The sequence below is a fragment of the Chinchilla lanigera genome, unplaced genomic scaffold, assembly GCF_000276665.1.
Source record: "Chinchilla lanigera isolate Chin_1 unplaced genomic scaffold, ChiLan1.0 scaffold00084, whole genome shotgun sequence".
In the NCBI taxonomy this organism is placed as follows: domain Eukaryota; kingdom Metazoa; phylum Chordata; class Mammalia; order Rodentia; family Chinchillidae; genus Chinchilla; species Chinchilla lanigera.
The window spans coordinates 7,250,073-7,270,804 of record NW_004955485.1 but is presented as its reverse complement, the minus strand read 5'-3'; the positions used below and the strand labels follow the sequence as shown (position 1 = coordinate 7,270,804).

Below are 20,732 nucleotides of genomic sequence, written 5' to 3'. Positions count from 1 at the left end.
GAAGGAAGGAAGGAAGGAAGGAAGGAAGGAAGGAAGGAAGGAAAGAAGGAAGAAAGGAAAGAAGGAAAGGGGATGGAAAGATGTGTTATATACATACACCAGCTGCCCACAAGGAATGTAATCGTCATGCGCTGCAAACATGTACTAATAAAAAGACCAAGTGACCTTCGGTGTATGAGACTTTTCTCTGAACTCATTTTATTCTGTTAGTATGTGGGGGTTTGGGGAAGGTGGTGGTCAGCTCTTGTTTCTGGGCTTTTTTCTGGGAGTTGAACCTGTGGCCTTGGACAGGCTAGGCAAGAGCTCTACCAAGGAGCTACATCCTTGCTCCTGTTCTGTTGCTTATATGTCCACCCTTCTGCTAGTCTTACACAATTTAGGTGGAAGGTGTGGCGGGAGGAGAAGAAAGAGAAGACGGAAAGAGACTGATCTTTTATTAGGACAGCACACACTGGGTTTTTCTCCAATCAGATTTTATTGGTACATTTTAGATATACATAATGGTCACATTCATCATAGATAACTTGTATCTGTACATGATATAACTTGCTTCTTTTTTTTTCTACTCAGACCCTCCCTTCAATCCCTCCCCCCCCCCATGTATAAAAGCTTTATTTCCTTTTTTTTTTTCTGGTACCGGGAATCAAACTCACGACCTTGCGCTTGCCAGGCAGGTGCTGTGCCACTGAGCTAAATCCCCAGCCCCTTATTTCCTTTTTTCTTTTCTCTTTTTTTTTTAACTTTTCTGTCCTTCCCTCCTTCCTTTCCTCCCTTCCCTCTCCCTTGGTTCCCTCCCCATTTGAACATTTTCTTCCTATTTCACAATACCTACATATATTGTGGTCCTTATTTACACTTTTGGTTTCTCACACCAGAGAAACAATGCGGTATCTGCACGTGTGTCAAGTTTATTTCACTTAAGAGTGGTCTCAAGGTGCACTCATTTATTTAGAAATGTCTTAAGCTTATCCTTCTTTATGGCAGAGTAGTACTCCACTGTAAAAAAAAAAACCAACCACATCTTCTTTATCCATTCACCAGTTGATGAGCATTTGGGCTGTTTTCAAGATTTGGCTATTATAAACTGTACTACTATAAACATAGGTGTGCATGTATTGCTGTGATGATTTTAATTCTTTCAGGAAGACACCAAGAAGGGGAATAGTTGGGTCAAATGGAATCTCTAGTGCTAGTTTTTTGAGGAGTCTCCACAAGGCTTTCCACAGTGGTTGCACCAGTCTGCACTCCCACCAACAGTGGAAAAGGATTCCTTTTCCCCCACAGCTCCACTAGCATTTGTTGTTGTAGGTTGATTTCTTGATAACAGCCATTCTTTCTGGTGTGATGGAATCTCAGTGTAGTTTTAATCTGCATCTCTCGAATGACCAGTGATGTTGAACACTTTTTCATATATGTATTTGCTGTGTGCACTCCTTCACCTGAGAAGTGCACACAGTTTTGATTACTATATCCGTGTAATAAGTTTTGAAATTAGAATGGATGAGTCCTCCCATTTGTTCTTTTTCAGAACTGTCTTGGCTATTTAGGGTTCCCTGCAATTCCATATGAATTTTATTATCAGTTTGTCATTTGAATCGTTGATCATTTTGAGGGTATTGCTATCGTTAACATGATCAGGTCTCCATAAATAGGGGCTCTCTTTCCATCTTCTTATTGGTTTGTATTGTTTTGTTTTGTTTTTCCAGTACCGGGAATCAAACTCACAACCTTGCGCTTGCCAGGCAGGTACTTGCACCACTGAGCTGTATCCCCGGCCCTTTCCATCTATTGAAATTGATGACATTTGTGGTTTTCAGTTTACAAGTCCTAAACTTCTAAGCATTCATTCCTTTTAATGCTATTGTAAGTGGAACCGGTTTTTAATTTCATATTTATTTATTTATATTTGGTCTTTTTGAGACAGGGTCTCGCTATGCAGTTCAGGCTGGCCTTGAGCTCACTCTGTAGCCCAGGCTGGTCTTGAACTTCCAACGATCCTCCTGCCTCAGCCTTCCGAGTGCTGGGATTCCAAGCGTGCGCCACCACGCCTGGCTTTGATTTCATTTTTAGATGGCTCACTGCTAGTTTACAGAAAGGTAACTGATGTATCCTGCAACCCTTGCAAACTTGGTGGCTTAGGGTTGGTTTCTTTAGGGTTCTTTAGTATTTTCTATAAGCGAAGTCATGTGATTTGCAAACAGGGATAATTTTGCTCCTTTCTTTCTAATCTGAAGGACTTGACAGTTCTGGTTTGCCTGTGGATTCTGCCACAGGGATGCCACCAGGAAGTCCTAGAGCTCCATCCACCAGCAGAGGCCTGCAAAGAGACACCGGTGAGCTCAGGAGGACAGAAGCTTGCTCCCTAAAGAAGAGTGATCAGGGGGCAGCAGGGGGTAGCACTGGGCCCTGTAGGGTCTCCAAAGGCTGGTCTCAGCAGGCACCATGGGCCACAGTGCAGGCAAACCTCTGGGTAATGCCCTGAGGAGGGAGCGGCCACCCCGGGATTTCACAGCGGAAGAGTTGGATAGGTGCACTGTGGAGAAGAAAGGGTGCTGCCTGCTCTGCTCCCTGGTAGCACCCCGAGCACCCAGAGTTACAGCAGCAGAAAGCCCAGCACCGGCTGAGAAGGCGGCTGCAACTGTTGGTGAAGTCGCTCAGCAGCTCTTTCTCTGCAGTGGGGGAGCTGACAAAACAACCAGAGGGCAGGGATCCCCCTTACAATCTTCTTCCAGCTTTTTCCTTTCTACTTGGAGTTGATTTTGGAGAAGCCATGCCTTGTACATGTAGCTGGAAACAGTGGATTTCATCTTTAGCTGTGGTCATCTACCTGATGTTCATGTTCATTGTGGTTCAGGTTGTGTGTGTGTGTGTGTGTGTGTGTGTGTGTGTGTGTGTGTGTGTGTTCACAGAAATTGAAGGTTGGAATATACACCAAGACTTGGTTTACAGCTGGAATCTTTTTGCGGTTGACTATCCCTATACCACTTTGGGTGATACTACCACACTTAAGGCATTATACACAACCTGAACTACAAAAACCAGTAACAGGGATTCTTTGGGTAGTACTCACATAGAGTTTAGATAGTTGGAGAGCTTTGAAATGCCCCAGCATTGCCATATGTGTGGACACCTGCAGATAATGCTAAGAAGCTTCTGTCATTTACAACTTTATGGGATCCCTTACCATTATCTAACTAATGGAGATCCAAATGTGATATGAGTCCTTGAAGCCAAAGATCAGCAGAAACATTTCCCTCCGTTATGGTAGTGCTCACCATGGTCTCTGGGAGAAAACTTTGCTACTTAGGTGTAAACTGGGTGTGCTGCAATACACAGTCGTCAGACCATTCTCCACCATTGCTGCTTTTATCTCTGAACTGCTTGGTATATATGAAGGCAATTTTAGCTTTGCAGGTGCTTGGACTTACAGTACTTGGTTATGATAATGTCACAACTGTTTGCCATGTACTGCTTCCTATTCTATAAAGTTCTAAAGAAAGAATCAAGTCCAGTTCAACCTGTTGGAAAAGTTCTCTGTGTAAAGTCGGGGTTTCTTTCTTTGTTTCTTTTTGGCAAGCAGCAGGTATTGCCTTGTTAGTAAAAGCTGGTGTTATTTCTTTTTTTTTTTTTTTTGGTTTTTCTTCAGTACCGGGAACTGAACTCACGACCTTGCGCTTGCCAGGCAGGTGCTTTGCCGCTGAGCTAAATCCCCAGCCCAAGCTGGTGTTATTTCTGAGCACCATACACGAGAGTAGCACACTGTAGATGCTGTGGCCACAAGACTCCAGGACTTTATTTCCTGTACCGAAATGTTCCTCATTGTTATCACTCCCCACTACTCGCTCTCCCGCAAACCTTCTGTCCAAGAAGCAGAAAAAGGCTCCAGCTTTGATTCATTTCTTGCCATGCAGGACACTTCAGATATCAGAGATGGTATCTCTGAACAAGTAAGGCGTGTTGGACGGACAGCCTGGGCCCTTCTAGGAAAAAGATTTTTTGCCTGAGAAGCAAGATGAAAATGAACATACGACCTTGTTATCATCATCATCATCATCATCACAAAATGCAATTTCCATTTCCTCTTCTACGCCACCTCCACCCACGGGCCACTATCAAGGGTTTAGACACACCGTGACTTCTCAGACTGCGCCCACAGTGGCTCAGATAGCAGGTCTTACTGACCCAATAGCAGAGGAGAAAAGGGCCTTCAGATAAATCTGGGGCCCCTGAACAGTGTGCAAAAAGTAAACTGTGCTTCTTCCACGCTGTTTGATTACCTGCTGCCCCACAGCTCATGATATTGAGCTTGGGACAAGGCATAATGATGGAAAGTTTCAGCACAGATAGGGGGAAAACTAGGTACAGCTATTGGATTTATACGTGTGAGTGTTCCGTGTCAGAGAGACAGTAATCAGCCTAAACTTCCTAGACTTCAGGCTTGATTTTTTAAATTTTTTTTCTTTTGTGGTACCAGGAATCGAACTCAGGACCTTGCACTTGCCAGGCAGGCACTTATGCCACTGAGCTATATCCACGGCCAAGACTTGATTGTTTTTAAATTTTTTTCTTTTTTTTTGTCCTTTTGAGACAGGGCATCACTATGCACTTCAGGCTGGCCTTGAGCTCACTGTGGCCCAGGCTGGCCTCGAACTCACAATGATCCTCCGGCCTAACCCAAATACTAGGATTACAGGTACGTGCCACCATGCCCAGCTTTTTTGTCTTTTTGAGACGTGGTCTAAATATGTAACCCAGGCTGGCCATGAACTTGCAATCCTCCTGCCTCATCCTCTCAAATGTGCCAGTGCTACCACACCCAGCATTGGCCTTATGATTTTAAGGAAGATTTCACATGTGTAGTATTCTAAAGTGGGAAAGGGAATCTGTGGTACAGGGGTTGAGGCATTTTCTCCTGGTGAAGAGACAACTGTTGAAACTGAACATGGTTCAAGGTCTTGAGTTAGAGCCCTACATTTACAGCCTCGGACAAGTTCCAGGATATCTCCTGTCTCTTTCTCTCTCTCCTCTCCCTCATCCCCAGGGTCCTTGTGAAGGTGCACTCTGGACTAGGAACTGGGATATGAGCGATGGATCCTTCGACAGTACCTTTCCTTCACTCCAGCTGTCTTTCCTTTCTTCCCTTCACTTCTCTGAGCCTCCTCTGTGGCATGAGAGAGAGAAGCCGGTGGGGTCTGAGTCCCAGCACATCTTGTGACAGAGGCTGCACCAGGCCCAGCCCAAAGGAGCATTTCCCTTCTGCTGTCCCCAGGAAGCTACCCAGAGGCCTCCCTCCCGCCCTCCGCAGAGGGCCTCCTGCTTTCACTTCCTGGAGCACCGCGAGGGTCAGGGCCGGACTGTGCATTTCACAGGCGTAATTCCCTCCAGTCCCACACGCAGCGTCTTCCAGGTAGTCTTCCTCTACCTTAGATGTGAGCTTAGCACACGTGTTCCTCTTCCTAACACACACTTCTACATGTTTCCAGGAGGTTGCTACTGGCAACCTTTGTCATTGCAATTTATCTGGCATCTTTTAAAAATCGTTTTTTTTTGTTGTTGTAGGAAACACATAATAATAAACATACATCCATTTATGAAATAGGATAGGAACATTACAAACTTTACACAGTTATGGATAGATTAGTAGGAAAATATCAATGGCTGCTGTAATACATGGTGGTATCTTCAAAGTGGTTTCTCAGGAAGACAGAGATATGCAAGAAGGATCTAATAAGTAGTTACAGCCTAAGGGTTGTCAAAAATAGCAGATTACCTCCTCACCAGTGACTCCTTTCACTGAGGTATGATGGCTGGAAGGAAGGGCAGGATTGAAAAGAAGGACTGAGAGACTTGCACCTGTGTCTAGCAACAGGCTGTTTTCTTGTTCCTCCATAGTCATGATTACCCAGGGCTCCTCGATGGAGATGACAGTCTGGCCAGAGGGAGAAGGCAGACCATGCCCCAAGCCCTCTCATTCCTGTTGGAGTAATTGGTAGCATGGGTCTGAGCTCTGGGGCCTCCACCTCAGAGGGCAGACCGATTTCCAGTGGTCTCCTTTGCATCCAGGGAATGGCCCATGGGGCCTCTTAGGGCAGTTCCTCTTGAGGTGGCCTGGCTTTTAACAGTGGTAGCAGATGAATGCAGTTGTCGAGTTCTTCTTGGAGCCCCGGGAATCAGACCTGGGATCTGTTTCTCTTAGTGGTGCAGCAAAAGCAGCTGCTTTTTCTCAGTCTCTTTGTTTTCTCTCCTTGGCCTCCTCCTCATCATGGCTATAGAATACTGAGGAGGCAATTCTTACTAACATCTCAAGTGAGCTATCTGGGGTGAAAGCCATTCTTTGTAGCTTTTTCTCTCCAGCTTCCCATTGCTTTGGGACCCCACAACCAGTTAGTGTCCTCTCCCCAACTGTCAGCACAGGCAGCAGGAATCCTGTTGCAGACTTCTCCGGAGCTCCACCACAGCCTGTACTGTCAGGGGAAGAATGGCTTCCAATGAGTCTCTGCAGGTATTGTGCAAGGTCCTCCTGGTTTACACCTTGCGAGCGGCTCTCGTGACACCAGTCCACTGGACCTCTGACTCTGTGGGCGTAGTCTGCATTCTCATGTTCTCTGAGTCCTTGTTCAGCAGCTGCTCCTCTGCTGGCTCTGGACCTTTCTGGTTCCCAATGGCAGGAGCAAGAGTGGCCCATTGTATGGCATGTATTCCCAGGGGTTGTTCAAAGTTTCAATGATTCACACACATCCATGGGTGGGCAACTGCAGTCGGTGCATGGCGGGACAATTGTGTCACTGTTTCTCTGTGTCATGATAGATCTCAATTGAGCGGCGGTGGCTGGCCTAAGGGCCGGCGCATGGCCCACCCTCCGGGAGCCAGCAGGCAGGAAGCTAGCCAGCCAGAAGACGGGCACTCCCCACCCGAGGCTCCCTGTGCGCTGGAAGCCCTCCTTCCGGGGAACGACTAAAAATCGTTTTATTAGAGCTTCCTTTCCAGGTTGGAGACACTTGACCTTTAGCTCTGAGGCACATTCGTGGTGTGAGGCTGTGAACTGAGCCAGACACGGGTGTCAGGGTCCCGCCCCCCCTGCACTGCAGCGGTGGAGAGAGAACTCTGCACAAGCACCCAACCACAGGTCGTCAAGGGCCAAGGATGCTTCATGCCACGTGGGTCTTGCTCAGCAGGTGTCCGGGGAAGGCTTTTGACTAGGAAGGTGACCGGATCCATCCTGAGAACGGGCACAGACTCCAGTGCATGAGCCTGGAGCCGTGGGGACGGAGAGAAGTGTGACTCAGACAGAAATCAAACACATCAAGGATGGTAAACAGGAAAGAAGTGGACAGAAACCGCCCAGGGGAAGTTGGAGAACACGGTCAATTAAGAATCACGATGCGTCCTTTGCCATTATCTGGGGTAACTCTCTCACACGCTTTTTTGTTTGTTTGCTTGTTTGTTTGTTTGAGACACAGTCTCTCTATGTAGTTCAGGCTGGCCTTGAACTCACTATATAGCCCAGGCTGCTCTTGAACTTGTGGCAATCCTTCTGCCTCAGCCTCTCCAGTGCCAGAATTACAGGGGTGCACCACGACGCCCAGACTTGCTCACACTTTAGCATACGCGCTGCTGAAGCAAGTGCATCCTCCCACCTCAGAAGAGGCAGTGAGGACCGAAGACACTGTCTCGCTGGCCAATCAGGGCGAGTCCGGGCTGTGCTGCAGTGGCAGACAAACACCAGAGCATCCAGGGCTTCAGGCAGAGGTTTATTTCCCCGTCACAAAAGAACAGGGGGGACCCCACCTGCTTCTACTTTACAGGTCCTGCAAACTCAACTCAGACTCTGCAGAAAGCGAAGGCTGCAGAACATGCGTCACTTCCTCTTCTAGCTCCCGGCCAGAATTACTCACGTGTTCCAGCCTAACTACAACAAAGACTGGGAACTGTGGTGGGGTGGGAAGGGGACGGTATGTGACGCTTTGTGAGCGCTGCATCCTCTGCCCGGCCCCAGAACTGGGAACGGTCTGACTCCCACAATCCAGCCCTCTTTCCCATCACTCCCTGGGGGTGGGTGTCGCTCACAGATTTGCTAACACCTCTGTGTGCCCTGTGTTCTAAATGTCTTTCTGTACCGCACACTTGGCAAGAGAACTGAAAACAGATTCGCAGCCTTGGAGAAAGAACCTTGTTCCAAAACTATAAGCAGGCAGCTTCACAGAAGCTGAGAATATTCCGAGTAACTCCAAACCACACAGCACCATATGGCGAGCCTTGGTAGCATCTAAAAAATATGCGCAGAAAGACCTGCACAGAACACATCCTCTCACACACATGTGCCTCTGTCCCCGGATCTGTGAAGCCTCCGAGGTGGATGCAGACCACAGGACTGCACAACAGCCCCAGGGCAGAGCAGAGGACAGTGGGCACACAGGAATGAGCTCGTGAAGGTGCACACCCGCGTGCCATGCACTGAGGCAGGCTGTGCAGCGGGAGCGCTGTTAAACGGCATCAGTTTAGCTCCCTGGCTACAACTGACCAGAGCAAGAGAGACAGACGCTCTGCTCAAGGGCAGCTAAGTTCTAGGTAAAGTGATTCATAAACTGAAAGGCATGAAGTGATGGGAGACGTCAGGAAACACCCAGAAATCTCTGCAGTTTGTCAGCTGCTAGCGGGAGCAGGGGATGAAGGGCACAAAGAGAAAAAAGAGTGTCTCGCTGAAGTGGTGGAAATACACAGTCAGCGAACCCCGAGGGCTGCTTTTCCGGGATATAAAGTAGCCAGTTGCTAGCGCCAGACCTTGCAGGAGCAAGTCACCAAGTGGAAAGCTATCACACTGACACAATGGCCAAGCATCGGAACACAACAACCTCCCGCCACTAAGGGAACAATGAGCCGTTTCGGCCCCCAGAGCTGCTAATCAGATTCTAAACTGTATCTACGGGGCTGGGGATTCAGCTCAGCGGCACAGCGCCTGCCTGGCAAGCACAACGTCGTGAGTTCGATTCCCGGTACCAGAAAACTAAACTAAACTAAACTAAAATAAAATAAAATAAAATAAACTGTATCTATGGCCCCAAAGTCCACCCATGCGGCTGTGCCCCGCTGGCAGGCTCGTGGCTGAGGGCTCCGCCTCCCTTCATCCTGCAAGGTTGTTTACAATAACCTCCCTTCGCTCCTGGCTGTGAGAGGGAATCTCTGTCACTGCCAATCGCAGGGCTTCATCAGGCCATAAAAAGAAATAAACCTCTGACCCCTGCTGTGACACGGATGAAACTTGAAGACGTCACTGAAATAAGCTAGACGCAAGAAGACAAGTATTTTATAATCCAGACACATTATTGTAGATGAAGTACCTCAAATAGTCAAATCCATAGAGACAGACAGCACAGAGACCAGGAGTCGTGGCAGGGTCTCCAGTCCCTGCTCCATCCCACAGCCCCTTGCCTGCTCTCCGTATGCAAACGCAGATAGGCTCAAGCACTGAGAGACCATCCCCCTGCTCTTGGCTTCTCTTCTACTTCTCAAGGAGAAGAGCGCCTAAGGGGATCGTTTCCTCACTCAAACCAGAGCTTGCCTGCCCCTCCCGGAGTGTACCTGTATTGGGCATTACTGCCCCCAGTGCGGGAGAAGCTTGGTCAACAATATTCTGCTGAGTTGAAGCACAAGATCTTTTTGTGGGCATTTCCAGACCTGTAATTGCAGCGAAAGCAGAGGGTGAAGAAACCCTCCAGGTCCCTTGTGCCTGCTCCACCCAAGCAATTAATAATACTGAACCAAGCTGGTCACTGTGGCACAAACCTGTAATCCCAGCAAGTGAGAGGCTGAGGCAGGAGGATCATGCGAGGTTGAGATCAGCCTGGGCTACACAGTGAGTTCAAGGCAGCCTGTACTACATAGCAAGCCCCTGTCTAAAACAAAACAACAGACTGGGGATTTAGCTCAGCGGCACAGCGCCTGCCTGGCAAGCACAAGGTCGTGAGTTTGATTCCTGGTACTGGAAGAAAAACAAAAACAAAAACAAAACAAAACAACAAAAAATCCTGAGCCATATGCTGTCTTTGAGAATCAGAAAAGGTGGCTATGGCAGGGGGTGGGGTGTGGCGGGGATGGTGTCAAATGGATTCTCAGATTTGCTCTCATTCTGATTCTGGGAAGTTTAAAAAGCAGCTACTACTGCAAGATGACATGCAAATGGCGGGGGGAGTAAGACAAGAAGGAACAGGTGTGTTGGAGCACACACCTGTAATCCCAGCATTGTGGCAGGCTGAGGCAGGAGGATCACAAGTTCAAGTCCAGCCTGGGCAATTTAGTGACTTAAATCCGTGTCTCAAAAAAAATTTTTTTTTACCATTCAATGTGTTTTATCGGTACATTTTAGCTCTACATAGTGATCACATTCATCATAGAGCATTTGTACCTGTACATGGTATAACCTGATGTTTCTCCATTCCCCTCCCCTCCCTGCAACCCCTCTCCCCTCTCCTTTGACAAGAGCTTTTTTCTATTTTTTCCTTCTTTTCTCTTTTTTTTACTATTCCCTTCTTTCCTTTCCCTTCCCCTCTCCCTTGTCCCCCTCCTGTCTCAAAAATTTGGTATAACAATAATAATTAAAGGGCTTGGGGCCGGGGATACAGCTCAGTGGCACAGCGCCTGCCTGGCAAGCGCAAGGTCCTGAGTTCGATTCCTGGTACCAGTGAATAAATAAATAAAGGGCTTGGAATGCAGCTCAGTGTGAAGGCCCTGGATTTAACCTTCAGTCTGGAGAGGGGAGAAGGAAAAAGGGGGAAAGGGAAGAGAAGAGAGAAGAGGAAAGAGGAAAGAAAGTCAGGCACCCAGAGCGGGCGTCCCGGGAGCTGTCCGGGGTACTGAAGGCGAGTTTCGCTTCTGCCAGTTCCAGGGCTCAGGAAGTTCTGGTGCAGCCGAGCCTCAGACTCGGAAGGAGGCGAGAGGAGAAAACTCTGAAGAGCGGAAGGACTGGGGTGGGGGGCACAGAAGAAAATAGAGACAGGCATAAGCGTCAAGAGACTGCCGAAGCCAAATCATAGAAACTTTTGATTCAATTGTATGTGTAAATAATAATGGTCACCAAGAAACCCCAAAATGTCCTAAGGAGACATATGGAACAAACGTGGCGGCGCTGGCTGCGGGGTGGCTGCGCTGGCTGCGGGGTGGCTGCGCGCCACACAACGCAATGCATTCCTGTTCTCATGTCGGTCTAGGTAGAAACGGCTCGTCGTGGAGCGGGACACACGGGCTTGACTCAGCAGGACGCCTTGGGCTCCGTTTCTTTCTTATTTTTTTCCCCCTCTCCTAGTACCGGGAATCGAACTCACGACCTTGCGCTTGCCAGGCAGGCGCTGTGCCGCTGAGCTAAATCCCCAGCCCCTTGTTTCTTTGTTAAAAACACTCCCCTTTCTCGAGGTCTGAGGCACGGCCCCCCGCCTGCTCCACCGCTGTGCTCACACAGGCACGTTCTACGGAGGTTCAACAACCCAGGTATGCCGGGCGTGGTGGCGCACGCCTGTAATGCCAGCACTCGGGAGGCTGAGGCAGGCGGATCGTTGCGAGTTCGAGACCAGCCTTGGCTACAAAATGACCTCAAGGCCAGCTTGAACTGCATAGTGAGAACCTGTCTCAAAAAGACAAGAACCCAGGTAGCCGCCGCCGCCGCCGCCAGGAGAGGCGCCGCCGACACCCCGCCACCTGGCTCCGCAGCTCACACGAGGCGCATGCGCGATGTGCGGCGCGGGCGGGGCCTCCGGGCTGGTCCCGCCCCCGGCACGCAGGCCACGAACTCGCGCACGCGCAAAGCAGAGCGTCGAGCGTCGCGGGCTTCGGCAGGGAAAGGGTCGCGGGGCGGGGCCAGCCGAGAGGCGCGGGTGCGAGGCGGAGCCCCGAGAGTGAGCACTGCCGCCAAGACCGCCCGAGCGACAGTCGTGTGTATCAGCAGACAATTTTTAGATGTGAAGCACTCGGAGAAATCACCTTTTCTACAGAAAACAAGCGGGAATCCAAGGGGAGGCCAACAGGAGAGAGGAGAATCCCACTGTAAAGAGACTTGGAAAGCCGGGCGTGGTGGCGCACGCCTGTAATCCCAGCACCCGGGAGGCTGAGGCAGGAGGATCGTTTTGAGTCGAGACCAGCCTGGGCTACAAAGTGAGCTCAAAGCCAGCCTGGACTACATAGCGAGACCCTGTCTCAAAAAGACCAAAAAAAAAAAAAAAAATAGATTTGGAAAACAGAGTAAACAGAGTCATCAGGTCACCTGGGACGAGGAGCAGGAGGGACCTCAGAGTGCATCTGCCAGGAAACCCGAGGCGGGGGAGAAACCAGGAAAGGAAGCCGACGTCCACGCGAACCCCTGATGCTCAGTCGCCTCGGCGGAAATAAATAGAAAAGGTATCAGTCGAAGACGTCCTCCGATCCTGGCCGAAGGGGCTGCCGAAACTTCCTTGGCTTACAGCAGCAAACTCTCAAAAGGACGGACTCTCTGACCGCACCGGTACGCGGCACTGACTCCTAATTTATCGTTCAGCGTGTGCCACACTCTGGGAGCGAAGCTGTGTGCTCCACTGTCCTGGGGTGTCCTGGTTTACCAAGGACTATTGTCAGTGTTTTGTGTGGGGATGTAAGGAGGGGTATTTACAAAACCAAACCAAACAGGACGGTGGGTGGATGTTAAAGACAAACAGGGATCAGAGTAGGGCTGGGAGTCTGAAAACAAGGGAAATGAAACGCTCGACAGGTTGCAAGTTTGTACCTGAGATGCAGTATTTTAAACATTGTCAGAAAAAGTGATATCTACGTATGTTTAAATGTATACATATATGGCAAATTTTCAGCACTACCAGGTTGCATATAGACAGTTCATTTACCTGTAGTAAATTGGCAATTGCATTTATGGAATGGGGAACTGAGAATATAAACTAAATTCTGTCCTCAATTGATTTTTTTCCTTGGCCATTTTTATGACATGAGGTATGAGTGATATTTTCAGATATACCTTTTGTTTTGTTTTGTTTTTTGAGACACGGTCTCGATATATAGTTCAGGCTGGCCTCAAGCTTGCAGCAATCCTTCTGCTTCAGCCTTCAGGGTGGATTACAGGTGTGTGCTACCACGTCTGGCTAAATATACTTTCCAAACAGTGTGGAAGGTTGGGTGCTACGTGAAGAAAAACATTTAAGGATATATCATACTTCAGATGTAGACACCCTGTTTCACTGAATGTAATTTATTTACTGGTTACAAAGAGACTTTTCTCCTCTCAGAGTGGTGCCTGATAACCTAAACTCAGAATATATTTATTACACGCAAAATATTTCTTAGCCACTTTTAAGCAGTAATGTTTTGCCTGAGTGGATGTTCATTTTATACATCCTGATAATTATTTAAATTGTTACTTAACTTCACTTTGAAAGAAAAAAACAAAGCTCAATATTGAAACTAAAAAAAAAAGAAGAAACTCAACTGAAAAAAGTAACTGAAATTAGACAGAGGAAAGCGGTGTGAGCCCCTCTACACCTGTTTGTATGGCATTCGTTAAATACACATTGCCTTGGCAGCGTTCTTACGTGAAGACCTCAGCCGGGTCTGTTCAAGCGATCAGAAACGCTCTTATGACTAATGACCATGCCCTGCGCCTTCTCTCACACGGCACCAAGCGTGCAACTGGACATACAGCAAGTGTGTGATAAATACTGGTTGGCTGATTGATGGAGGCAAAGTAGGGATGTAAACCGGATTTCATTCCAGCAGTGTACTCTCTTTTCTTTTATAATCACAACATTGGGCCAGGCATGGTGGCACATGCTTGTAATCTCAGCACTTGGGAGGCTGAGGTGGGAAAATTGTGAGTTTGAGGCCAGCCCGAGCTACACAGTGAGCCCAAGGCCAGCCTGAACTACCTACTAAGTTCTCAAAACATAAACAAACAAAAATAAAATTACAACATTGGTTTTAGCAGATAAAAACTACAAACAACACAAATGTCCAAGAAGTGTCTTACTTTTCTTATTGCTGAGACAAAATACCCAATGTCCAAAGGAGGAGAGGTTTATTTAGCTCACGGTTTGTGGAGGTTTCAGCCCATACTTGGCTGGCTCCAAGGCAGGGTGGAATGGCAGAGGGCAGTGCAGAGAGAAACAGTTCCTGGCAGGCAGAAGGCAGCAAAGTAGCAAAGCAGCAGCAGCAACAAGCGATAAGCAGCAAGTGAAAAGCAAGCACAGCGCCCTCTTTCTGTCCGCTGTATTCTATCCAGGCTACCCACCCTTCAGGTCAGTGGCACTCACACCCAGGGAGGGCCTTCCTGTTACGCACACCCGGGACCATGCCAAACCAATCACTGGACTAATTTACACATCCTTGATCTCAACATCACACCCTTGATGCCAGCATCACACACCCTAGATGCAGCCACTTCTGAAAAGCCCCACCTATGACCGCATGAGGCTTTGGGGGGACAGCTAGACACAAGCCATAACAAGGAAGTCAACAAATTATGGCATACCAGTCCAAGCAAACAGGACACTAAGCTGTAAAAAGAAGGGAGCCAGTCTATATAACACGTGGAAAACGTCCATGATTTTTTGTTTGTTTGTTTGTTTTCTGGTATCGGGAATCGAACTCACAACCTTGCACTTGCCAGGCAGGTGCTGTGCCGCTAAGCTAAATCCCCAGCCCCTCGTCCATGATTTATGAAGTGTAAAAGAAAGTTATGTCACAGTAAGTGATCTGTAGCTATGACTCCATATTTATTTTAAAAATTAAATTAAGATGGGTGTGGTGGTGCACATCTGTCACTCCAGCACTATAGAGGGCTCGGGGAGGAGGATTACAAATTCAGGATGAGCCTGGGCAACTTAGTGAGACACTTGTCTCAAAAATTACTTTGAAAAGGCTGAGGACACAGGTCAGTGTGAAGGCCCTGGGTTCAATCCCCAGGACCCCACACACACAACAAGAGAAAGGCGATGACCTTCTGTCACTTCCAGCTATCTTCATATATTCATGTCTGGAATCCTAGGAGGCGGCATACAGCCAGGGTTCAGCAACTGGTGAACGACGAGGCAGCACCAAGGGCTCAGAGAAGCACGTCAAGTGCTTTTCAAAAAGTGTGAATTGTGACATTTTCTCTGTTGTTCCAAAACAAACAGGAAGAAAGGAGAGAGAGGACTTCGGACGACTACCCCGAATGCGGAGAGTGTTAGACCGCAGGTCGCTGGAGGAATGTTGACTGCAGGTCAAATCCTAGCTTCGGCTGATTATTTTTCTGGTCTACTTTATCTTGTTTACTTATGAATCAATTTTCCTAATTTATTTTGCAAAGTTTCAAACCTAGATAAAAGTTGCAAGGACAACATAGTAAAAGTGTAGACCCCTCGCCCAGTGCACCAACTGGTAATTTTTGGTCACGCTTGCTTTATGTCTTCCTCTTGTGTGTGCGTGTGCGTGTGTGTGTGCAGTTTCTGCCAGCTCACTCAAGAGTCAGTTATATAAACCATGATACTGCAACTCTGAATACTTCAGCACCTACCTCCTAAGGACGCTGGCCTATTTTTGTGTAAGGCTTACTTCAAAACCATTTAACACGCACAAGAAGTTGCAAAAATAGTACAGGAAGGAGCCAGGGATACAGCTCGGTGGCACAGCTCCCTCTTGGCAAACATAAGGTCCTGAGTTCGATTCCCTGCACTGAAAAAAAAAATTGCAAAAAATAGTACCAGAGTTCCAATGGAGCATTTACCCACCTCCTCTCATGATATCTTCTTACATAACCATAGCCCATTACCAAAACCAGGAAAATGACACTGACACAGCATAGTAATTCAGCTACTGGAGATCTCGATCTCTGTCTCTTTTCTCTCTCTCTCTCTGTCTCTCTCCCTCTCTTGCTCTCTTCCCTTCCTCCATGTCTATCTCCTCTCTTCCTCTTCTCCTCTCCCTCCTTCTCATTTTACAGATTATTATCATGTATATTAATTTGAGTAACAGAACCATTTCATCACCAGAAAACAAATTCCCCGGTGTTACCCCTTTATGGCCACGTCCTCTCCGAACCCTCACTCCTGTCAACCATTGACATGTTCTCAGCAATACAGTTTTGACACTTCAACACTATTATACAAACAGAATCACAAAATATGTACTATGTTGAGATCAGCCTTTTTCATTCAGGAAAATGCCCTTGTGATTTAACCAAGTTGCATACTTAACAATAGTTTACTCTTTTCAATGCTGAATAATATTCCATTGTATGTATCTCAGCCTGTTCATCCATCTGTTGAAAGGCAGGCTGGTCCCTGTGTTATTCTTTTATAAAGAAAACTTCTGTAAACACTCATGGATAGGTTTTGTGTGGACACAGGGTTCAGTTTTCTATGCTAAATATTAAGAGTGAGATTTCTGGGTCACATGATAATACATATTAATTTTGTGAGAAATGGCCGAAGTGTGTTTTATACTCCCACAAGCAGTAGGTAAGAGATCCAGCTTCTCGGAATCCTTCTGCTCTGTTTTTTGTCTTTTTGAGAAAGGGTCTCACTGTACAGTTCAGGCTGGCCTTGAGCTCACTGTACAGCCCGCTGCTTCAGTGCTGGGATTCGCGGTACGTACCATCACAACCAGTTCCAAGAGTCTAATTTTGATGAAGTCGAATTTATTGATTTTTTTTCCCTTGTATGGTTCTCACTCTTGGTGTCAGGCCAAAGACTTTACTCAGTGTCTGTTTTACAATGAAGTATTTTCAATTTTTTAACTCACAAGTTATTCTGTGGTAACTGCCGAGAGGCATAGGGACATAAATGGCAAGCTGTGCTTACGGACCTCCCAGTTCAAGTTCAGCTTGGGCAACACACGGAGAATTACAGCAGAAGAGGATGCGCAGCTAGGAACAAGGCAGTCTGCAAAAGTGTGGGGAGGAAGAGGAGAGCTCCTGGGTGAGAGCGAACACTTTCTTTTAGAGACATCAAAGTAGGCTTCGTGAAGGTGGTGGCATTTGTGCCTTAAGGATTTGAATCTTGAAACAGGACAGAGGAGGACATTCCAGGTCAGGGGGGCGAGCTGCACAAGCAGAGGAATACAGGTGAGACGTGAAAGTCAAATCAAGTAAGTGAGGGGAGTGTGTAGAGGGCCATCCTAAGTTTACTTTTATTTACCTTTTCTTTTTTTTTAAGAGATGGCGTCTTCGTCTGAGCATGACGGCTCACATCTGTAATCCTAGGACTCTAGAAGGCCGATATGGGAGTGTTGTAAGTTCGAACCCCGCTAGCGCAACTAGCAACGTAGGGAGACCCTGTCTCAAAATTTAAGAAGGGCTGGGGATGTAACTCAGTCCAGAGGCCTGGGTTCGCTCTTCAGTACACACACAAACACACATACAAAGAGAAAGAGAAAAAGACAGAGAGATGGAGAGAAGGAGCGAGGAGAGAGGATAGGAGACAGGGTGAGGGAGAAGGAGACTAACGCACCATTGTTGCCTAGGCTGGTTTGAACTCCTGGGCTTAACAGATCCTCCTGCTTCAGCCTCCCAAAGTAGCTGGCACAATGGGTCAATGGGTATGTTCCACTGTGCCTGCTGCTGTTCACTTTCTGGTAGCAGTAATGAGCAAGCACTCATGAGCTGATGCCAAGAGGCAGTTCCATCTATTGACTACACATACAGCAGGCCTTTGACACCACTTCGTATCTCATTTAAATTTCGACTGGGGGTTTAGCTCAGCAGCACAGCGCCTGCCTGGCAAGTGCAAGGTTGTGAGTTTGATTCCCAGTACCGGAAAAAAGAAAAAAAAAAAAAAAAAAGAAAGAAAGAAAAAAGAAAAAACACAAAACAAAACAAATAAATCTCAACGTAATCTCATGAGAGGTAGGTCAATGATTCTGAATCCAAGGTTTCAGAGCGGGTTTTAGGGAAGGCCTAAGAATCTGAATTTAAGTTTTCAGGTAATCCTAATAATTGACTAGGTTTGGAAACCACTCAGTGGACAATCTTATTGCAATCTTTAGATGAATAGCTGAAGTTCAGGAAATAACAGTAATGCGTTCAAGATCACACGGCTAGGAATAATCACGATGCTGAACTAGATCCCTCAGGGAAAGAACTTTGCCAGAAGTCTTCCTGCGGAAATCTCATATGGGAAATGAGCCTTTGGAAAGAGGCGCAGAAGGTGAAGAGCTGAGTCCTGGAAACCTGGAAGCATGGTCAGTGCTGACGAACGCCCCAGAGCCCTGAGCGTGTGGCGCAAGTGAGGACTGGGCACGGCCTAGCAGTGTCTGGAGGCTGAGTGTGACCTCGGGCGAGAGAAGAGGGCCGGGCAGCCCTCAGGAAACCTGACCCGCGGGATGGAGTTACAGGCCGAGCCTCAGCCGAGAGCCTCCTTCTAGGAAAGCTCCGTGCTTAAGCTGCCAGAACCAAACACCAGGCCCTGGGGTCTGGGCGCTGAGGAAGGGGAGGTGGGCGTCCCCCAGGGAGCGTTCCGGTGAGCTGCTGAGACCATGCAGAGTGCAGCCCATTCTAGACTTCCCAGCGCCACTGCCACTTTGGTCTATTATTTAAGCCTTCTGCTTCACTGCTGCTGCATATTTGCTTTGTCTTTGAAGACAAAAGCTTCACTGCTTCTACGGGAGGACGGAAAAGGAAAGAAAAGTGGGATTTCAACCAGAACGTTTTGACACTTTGTAACAGTCCGAGTAACAGGGCTGAGGAGCCTGGGAGAAAGAGCTATCTTGCTCGCTAGGCCGCACTCACACGGGCTGCTGTGTGGCACACCATCCAGGCTGGCTGGATTCTCTCCCCAGGGCAGCCTGGAACCCCGGGGATTGTCTGGTGGACGGTTTCCTGCAATCCTCTTGCCAAATCCAACTCACACCCGGTTCCTTGTGCCTGTGAAGCAGCAGCCTTTGACTTGAAAGAAGAGGATGATGGTAAGTCCTTACACAGATCCAGCCTGCAGAGCACCTTCGCATGCATCTGCTCGCCCTGGCCTGGGGCTGGGGAGGCAGTGGTGTTCTCCCCATGCACTGTGCTTAGCAGTGACAGAGCCATGACCAAACCCACCACCCCTGACTCTGAGTCCAGTGTTCTTTCAATTACATACCAGCTGGCTAAACCCAGCTGCAGGGAAATTAACGTGCCTTCAAAAGTCTCCCTGCACCAACTTTGTAGTGAGGAAAGAGTATTTTCTCTGTGCTTGATAACGGCCTTGGGCAGAGCGCTGCCCCTGAGCCTCAGGGTCCCTCTGGTAAGACAGAGGTAGGGGGTGACGGCGACTTGGAAAGTGGCAAGAACGAGGTAAAACTATGCATAAGTGCTGGTGCCAGGGCTGTCGAACAGGAATTCCCCGGCACCCTTCCACCCTTCATGGGCCCAGAGACCTCAGAACCAGGTCTTTCTGGCTCAAGTCTTGGTGAGCGTTGGGGAAATAGAGGGATAGGCTATGGCATGGCCTGATCACCTTGCACAGTAATGAGCACAAGGCCAAGGCATAGGATCCAAGCCGGGTATGGTGACACAAGCCTGCAGTTCCAGCACTCTGGAAGGCTGAGGCAGGAGGATCACAAGTTGGAGCCCAGCCTGAGCAATTTAGCCCTTAATGAGATACTGTTTTAAAATAAACAAAGGTGGGGGGCTGGGATGTAGCTCAGCGTGAAGGCTCAGGGTTCAATCCCCAGTACTGAAATAAGTAAGACAGGCTCCAAAGTTTCATAAGATTCCTTTTCCCCGCTCCCTTTGGTGGTCTGCCTTCCTTTTTTGCCCATGAGGTGAAATGAAAATGTATCTTAGAACTAGAAGTTCTTCCGAGACCCCAAAAGGCCCACTGAAGTCTGGAAGTCTTGAATATAACTGAAAAGGTCTTTCCGCTGCCTCTCCAAAGCCGTGGCCAGGTGAGCAGAGGGGACCGGCCATCACCTTTTCAGGGCCCATTCTTTGATGGTCCCACCACGTGGCCAACGAGGCCGGCTCCGTCCCCAGCACTCGTCCTTAGGCGGGAGCTTAATCTGTTTGCAGGAGGCAGAAAGCAGGTCTCCACAGCCCGTGAGGTCCGTCTGATTCACGCAGCCTGGACCCTCAGATGCCGGTGAGCGTGACTCAGTGGCCAGTGATGGGCGTGTGGGAGACCCAACGCGCCTACGCAGACGGCAAGGGCACCTCCCTTCCACTGCGGCCACTCCAACTCCTCCCGCTCTCAAAAGAGGACAGGTCTGGGACGCTAAACGGTCAAGATCAATCCAATTTCTTTTCAGACAACGCCTCCAGGTTTGAAAATGCCCATTTTGAGATGTTCAAACAGAAGGTTTTGAAAACAAAAGGCACCTTCACACCGGTCTGTAAGCCCTGCGAAGGCATCCAAGCGACTGCCAGCGCTTCCTCCCCGCCCAGGCCCGAGCCCCAGCCTCGCCCCCTGCTCTTCTTCTGCCCCTCTCGGCCCTCGCCTCTTCCCGGCACGCAGGCGCCCCCCGCCCCCAGGAGCCCCGGCGCGGGCGGGACGCGACGCTCGCCGCGGACCAGCCCGGCCCAGACGCCCGAGGGCGGGGGCAAGCCTCGGCCGGCGCGCTCCCCTCTCGCTGCACGAGCCCGGCTCTTCCGCGGGAATCAGGGGTAGGGGCGAGGCTTTTCTCCAGAAGCCGTGTCCTCTCCAAGGGCTGGGGAACGGCGGGCAGGGTCCGGATACCCACCCAGGGCGCCAGTCCCGGGACTCCGTGGCCGTCCCCGCGGCGCAGGCGGGGCGCGCGCAGGCTGCGGCAGTCCC

At 48.8% G+C, this 20,732-nt stretch overlaps 1 protein-coding gene across 1 annotated transcript in view; it reads left to right on the top strand.

Annotated features, from left to right (window-relative positions):
* Positions 1-3,809: 3,809 nt before the first annotated feature.
* Positions 3,810-20,732, top strand: part of Ina (internexin neuronal intermediate filament protein, alpha) — a 28,273-nt gene continuing 11,350 nt past the window's right edge. The window contains exons 1-5 of the mRNA XM_005403924.2: positions 3,810-3,947; positions 5,270-5,429; positions 11,701-11,885; positions 18,367-18,461; positions 20,042-20,531. Coding sequence (XP_005403981.2) covers positions 3,810-3,947; positions 5,270-5,429; positions 11,701-11,885; positions 18,367-18,461; positions 20,042-20,531 — 1,068 coding nt within the window. The remainder of the gene's footprint in view (positions 3,948-5,269; positions 5,430-11,700; positions 11,886-18,366; positions 18,462-20,041; positions 20,532-20,732) is intronic.